The sequence below is a fragment of the Orycteropus afer genome, unplaced genomic scaffold (assembly GCF_000298275.1).
Source record: "Orycteropus afer afer isolate SDZICR_OR568_19922 unplaced genomic scaffold, OryAfe1.0 scaffold00177, whole genome shotgun sequence".
In the NCBI taxonomy this organism is placed as follows: Eukaryota; Metazoa; Chordata; class Mammalia; order Tubulidentata; family Orycteropodidae; genus Orycteropus; species Orycteropus afer.
This window is the reverse complement of record NW_006921764.1, coordinates 6,211,161-6,217,160: the sequence shown is the minus strand read 5'-3', so window position 1 is coordinate 6,217,160 and position 6,000 is coordinate 6,211,161. Positions and strand designations below refer to the sequence as shown.

General features: G+C 38.9%; 1 protein-coding gene across 1 annotated transcript in view; it reads right to left on the bottom strand.

The window, feature by feature from the left end:
• ANO4 (anoctamin 4) overlaps positions 1 to 6,000 on the bottom strand; it is a 737,041-nt gene that overhangs the window by 68,001 nt on the left and 663,040 nt on the right. Inside the window, exons 23-25 of the mRNA XM_042781823.1 lie at positions 5,359 to 5,416; positions 5,122 to 5,219; positions 2,820 to 2,962 (exon numbers count right to left, since the gene is read on the bottom strand). Of these exons, the coding sequence (XP_042637757.1) occupies positions 2,820 to 2,962; positions 5,122 to 5,219; positions 5,359 to 5,416 (299 nt within the window). The remainder of the gene's footprint in view (positions 1 to 2,819; positions 2,963 to 5,121; positions 5,220 to 5,358; positions 5,417 to 6,000) is intronic.

The following is a 6,000-nucleotide window of genomic DNA, read 5'->3' as shown; positions in this document are numbered from 1 at the left end:
CTAATTGTTTTAATGAATCTTTGGTTTTCTTCATTCTTCATTGCTCTGGATAAGGAGAGACCCATTGTTGCATCTAGATGGCAGCTTGAAAGCTTTTGAAATTCCAGTTGCTACTCACCAAAGTAGGATGTGGAACAATGTTTTGTGTAGTATGTTATGCCTGTTAAGCTTGATGTCCCCTGAGACTATGGTCCTGAGCCCACAGGTCCAATTGCTCGCTTAACATGGGAGAATATTAAAACGTAATATTGATTGAAAAAAAGCCAGTTGTAACAGAGTACAGAGTATACAGCTCCATTCACATGGAAAAAAAAAACCTGGGGAAATGATTATATTAGAAGCCAGGAGAGTGGTTTAGGGAGGTTATGACTGGGAAAGGAGATGAGAGAGCCTTCTTTAATAATGATAATGGTCTATTTATTGTGAAACTATTTCTCTTAAGGGCCAGATAGCAAATGACTTAGGCTTTGTGGGCCATACAGTCTGTAATAATTACTCAGTTCTACTGCTGGAGTGCAAAATCAGCCATTAACCAGTTGCTGTTGAGTTGATTCCAATTCATGGTGACCCCATGTGTATCACAGGAGAACTATGCTCCATAAGGTTTTCAGTGGCTGACATTTCAGAAGTACATCACCAGGCCTGTCTTCCAAGGAATCACTGGGTAGGCTTGAACCTCTAACCTTTTGGTTAGTAGTTGAATGTGTTAACCGTTTACATCATCCAAGGGACTCCAAAGCAGCCATAGACAGTACGTAAATGAACGATTATTGCTGCATTCCGATACTTTATATACAAAACTAGACAGCAGGATGGAGAGAAAGATTTTGATTACATTTGTGTGAAAATTCATTCATCTATACCTTTATCTCTCTCATATGTTATACTTCAATGAGTAAATTAAAAAAAAAAATAGAAAAGCAGGGGTGTTATTAACAATAAACACATAAGCAAATGAAAGATGCCCTAGTCCACTTGTGATGCTTCTGAGATTTGTTTTATGCTAGAAAGACACTACAGTGTTTGAAGTAGTCACAGCCTCAGCCACATAAAAGCTTCATTTCAAGGACTCAATATACCAACATTATTGTTCATTTCCTTCTTTATGGGAGAAGAGTCCATTAAGAGACCTCAAAGTGGTTAGTTTTCTTAATGAATTCCCTTTATTAAGTTTTATTATTAATGCCCAAATTGATTTCTTCTCCAAGTTATATCATTCTGCCATTCTATAATTAAAACCCTAAAAACATCAATAGATACTTAGGACACAAGCAATCTAAAAATATTACACATTAATTCTACTATTCCTTTAATTTTCAGTGAAAGAACTGCTTCTTTCAGAAGTAATGCACTTGTCCACCCTTACCCCCAACTTCTACCCCTATTTTATAGAGCCTAACACAATTAAAAAACAAAGAAAAAGATAGATACACTCAATGAATCTTCCCAGGGATTTTATTAGCTTCCAAAGAGATATTATGGACCCTGCCCCCCATAAGAATAGGAAAGTAATAGTGATACAGCTAACATGCACTAAATACATACTATGAGCCAGGCACTGTTCTAATCACTTTTCATACGTTAATTCATTAAATCCATACAAACACTCTATGAAGTAGTTACTCATATTATTATCCTAACTTTCGAGATGACAAAACTGAGACAAAGAGCCAGTTACATAACTTTTTGCCCAATGTTTCACACTTAGTAAGTGGCAGGGCTGGGATTTGAACCCAGGTCATCTGCTTCTGAAGTCTCTGGGTGGTACAAATGGTTAAGATGCTTGGCTGCCAACCAAAAGGTTGGTGGTTGAAGTCCATCCAGTGACATTTTGGAAGAAGGGCCATGGGATATTTCTGAAAAATCAGCCATTGAAAACCCTCTGGGGCACAATTCTACTCTGATACTCGGGGTTGTCATGAACCAGAATCAATTCAATGGCAACTGTTCTGTTTGTTTTAATATGCTTCCAAAGCCCGTGATCTTAGATACACACCAAGATAAATAGCTTGGGTTTGATGACTCAGAAATCTGATTCTTTAAATGTAAGTGTCTAATAGCTTACATATTTCTAGCTTCTTACTACTCTGTCCCCAATAGAAAATGGCTGTTCCTACTATATTACCTACAGTTTCATATCACAGCATCTGTAACAATTTATCACATTTATTCTTTCTATCTTTTATTTTCCCCACTAGCCCAGGCACTTTTTGAAAGCAGAGACTGTGTGTTATTCTTTTTTGTATCTCTGGTGCCAAACAGAGAGACTACCTGGCCCAAACGGGGCAATAAACGTCTGCTGAACAAGTTGAGTCCATCACACCATGGGTGATGCTTCCATTTCCTTTGGTTCACCAAGTTTCCCAACTCATTTGCTTTTTGTGACTTACTACAAGATGTGGACAAAATGTCATGAGAGTTTGAAGTCACTAGGCTCTTGGTACCATGCCCATGCATGTCTTAAAGCAAGATACTGTTTCCTTTGTGTTTAGCTCAAGAATACCCACACACTAAGGGCCTTTATAGGAGCTCTGGTAGCATAGTGCCTAAGGCATTTAACTATTCACCAGAAGGCTGGTGGTTCAAATCCACCAGCTATCTCTCGGAAAGAAGATTGGGCAATCTACTTCCACAGTGATACTGCTGATACTGCCTTGGAAACCCAAGGAGGGTCTGACTTGACAGCAGTGAGTTAGTTAGGTTTTTTTTTGGAAGGGTCTTTATGATACTGAGTGTATGTTTGATTGACTATAGCTCTATAGCTACAGATCTAAAATTTGTATCTACAATTAGTAGGATAAAGTAGAATATTTTCATACTCATTTCTAAGTATTCATCGAAGAGTCCGTAGGCATTCATCGGCTGAAGGTTGTAGTCCTTTTCCCATTGTGGGAAACTTATTTTTCTTTCCGGACCATGTTCTTGTCGCACTTTTCTTCTTGTCCACCAATTCTGAATTAACCTGCAAAAACAAGATCAATTTTTTTTAAATGTAACTATCCATAAGACATAAAGTGATCAGAAAGAGGAGAGTCAGAACATAGAGCCAGAGTTAAAAAAAAAAATCAGGACAGGCTACCAAGGCGATAACACTTCAAGTATACATTAACAATGGATTCTATACTTCAAGTATAGTCAGTAAGCAGAATGGTTGATGAGTTTATTTTAATCATTCATGAAACAGTGTCATATTCAGTCTTGCCTATATGAGAGGGATAGAGGACTGAGAACATCTATAAACATATCTCCCAGTACAAAGGCAACCACCAGATAGGTATCTGGGGAAAGAAAGATTTGGTCTTGGTGGCTTAATTTTGGATGCAAAAGCAGTCCTACCAAGTGGGTGTGGACTTGCAAATTCTGACTTTAGGGGTCTACAAGATCTGGAAACTCACAAAATGTGTCCTCTCTGGGCACACTGTTGCCTGAAGTTCATACTTGCCTGCTTTTGGTTTGAACTCGGCAAGAGCTTTGCCTTCAATTAAGATTCATTTTGCACTGGTGAGGTTAGCACATTAGTACTCACAGTGCCTGGGGTTGCATCTTAGGATATAGGACAAGTTTGAGGGAATGAGGGGAATGTCTGTATGCTACAGGGGGCAAGGGAAACAGTTGTGTGCTATTTGAGAGGAGAAACACACACACACACACACACACACAAATGTGAAATAAAGGAAATGTGGGGGTGAGTATCAAAGATAAACTGCCTACTTCATAATTTTACTCTATGCCCTTATTACTATGAGATAAAAATATGGTTCCTTTGATGTCCATAACATCCTGATAAATTATAGTTTACACTTTCAGATGATTCTTCTATGTCTTTTATGCTTTATTTTTAAAAAGTTTTATAGAAAGAATCAAACACTTGAAATAAGGTTTTTAAAAATGAATTTAAGAATACAAAACTACTGGCACTGCTTCTGACAAGGAGCTTAGAGATGACTTTCTGAAGTGAACCAAAGTTCTAGTGCATTTAACTGTACGGTCCTTTCTGAAACCTAGAGTTCTCTGTCTCTAAGAGACTGTGAGCTAACATGCAAAACCGGTAGGTGTGAAATTAAAGCAGAAATAAAAGAAGCATTGCTGATTAATGTCTCCTTAAAATTTAACTGACTAGAACTGTGCAAACACAGCAGAATTCAAGGTTATCCTTTTTTCCAAAGGGCATGCAAGTGTTTGCCCATCGTTATTAACATAACCTATCCTCACCGGGGGATTTCTCACCGCTTAAGATATGCTGATTTAGAAACTTCTGCTTCTTTTTTGAATCCCTGAACTCTCCTCCTTTCCTTAAGTTCATTTTCTGTACATTCTGAATTTAAGGTAGCTTTAAAAAGTTACCATCCCTCATTAATCTTTCTAGAACCACTCCCATGTTAAAATGGACAGGGATGAGGGTTTGAGGATCTAGTTAATATATCCTAAATAGCTAGAGCTCTGGTAGCATAGTGCCTAAGGCACTTGACTGCTAACCAGAAGGCTGGGGGTTCAAACCCACCAGCCACTCCTTGGAAGGAAGGTTGGGCAATCTACCTCCATAGTGATACTGCCTTGGAAACCCAAGGAGGGGCCTCCATGAGTTGGGTCCAACTTGAGGGCATATAACAACAACAACAGAGCCATGATTTGGTCTAAGGAGCTCTGGTAGTGTAGTGCCTAAGGTACTTGACTGCTAACCAGAAGGCTGGGGGTTCAAACCCACCAGCCACTCCTTGGAAGGAAGGTTGGGCAATCTACCTCCATAGTGATACTGCCTTGGAAACCCAAGGAGGGGCCTCCATGAGTTGGGTCCAACTTGAGGGCATATAACAACAACAACAGAGCTGAAAGGGCCAGAGACATCATTTGTTAAGTATTTTGCAAGCAAGAGTCCAGTATTTAGGGGTCCACAGAGATTTAAAGAATATTCACTTTCATTCCTGTGATTTGTATTAAATCTTCCCAAAGAGCCAAGGTTTATTATTTTCAGACTTCCTTTGACTCTAAGCTTGAGCGTTATCTCCAGGTGTATGCACTGGATCAATTACTGAGTCTGCATTGCTTATCTTACTTGCCACACCTAGAAAAGCCAATGATGAGCAACGCTGCCTCTCGACTATAGATATCTATGGTACTTACGGGTAGCCAAGTTCCATGAAATTATTCCAGGTCTGCTTTAGCACCATTATAATACCCATTTGCATACAGAGATCAATAAGGCATCCACTAGGGTGGCACTGCGAGGTAAGCAAACACAGAAATTCGAGAATCAATGGAGAGGAAGAAAGGGTGTCTGGTTTCTATTCTGCACAAAGTTGCTCTAAGGTGGTTTAAAGCAAGTCTGTAGGAAACAAGGAATGATGGGAGAATACAGACCTCTTCTAGCCTCCACCTGTTTATCAGCCTCAAGTAGGCACCTGGGTGTCCTGTAAATCTTCAACACACACAGAAAAACAAACCATTAGCATTCTGTAGTCTAGACTTGCAATGAATATTATATTCATTTTAGCACATTACCCAACATAAATCAGTGGTACAGTAAGTTTCAGGTCTGAGGAAATGAGGAAACCCTTAGAGCTGTCATGACTACACCTTCTGGAACTTTCTCGGGGACACTTTCTCTTCTGGATCACAGAGGTCAGTTCTTGTCAGCTGCTGTGACTTTTAGCGTTTTCTGTTGAAAATCAAGTGCTTTGGCCTGTGTAAGCCATGGATTTACTTTTGGACTTAAATACATTCTGATCTTTTTGAGTAACAGTACTGCTTTTTTTTTTTTTTCCAAATTAAATCACAGTCATGTGCTGCATAAAGTCCATTGGGGCACTATCCAACTGTGTATATGTCTGTGCTCCCAACTCCTCTAAAGCCTATTACATTAAAAATTCAGCCTATATGCAATGGTTCATAGTAAGCAACAAACAGGCACTTCTTTGTGATGTGCATCAAGACATTATTATTATTACTGTACTATTGTGTTAAAGATGTTTCAATGTATCTAGAAGTGTTCCTTTAATTTTT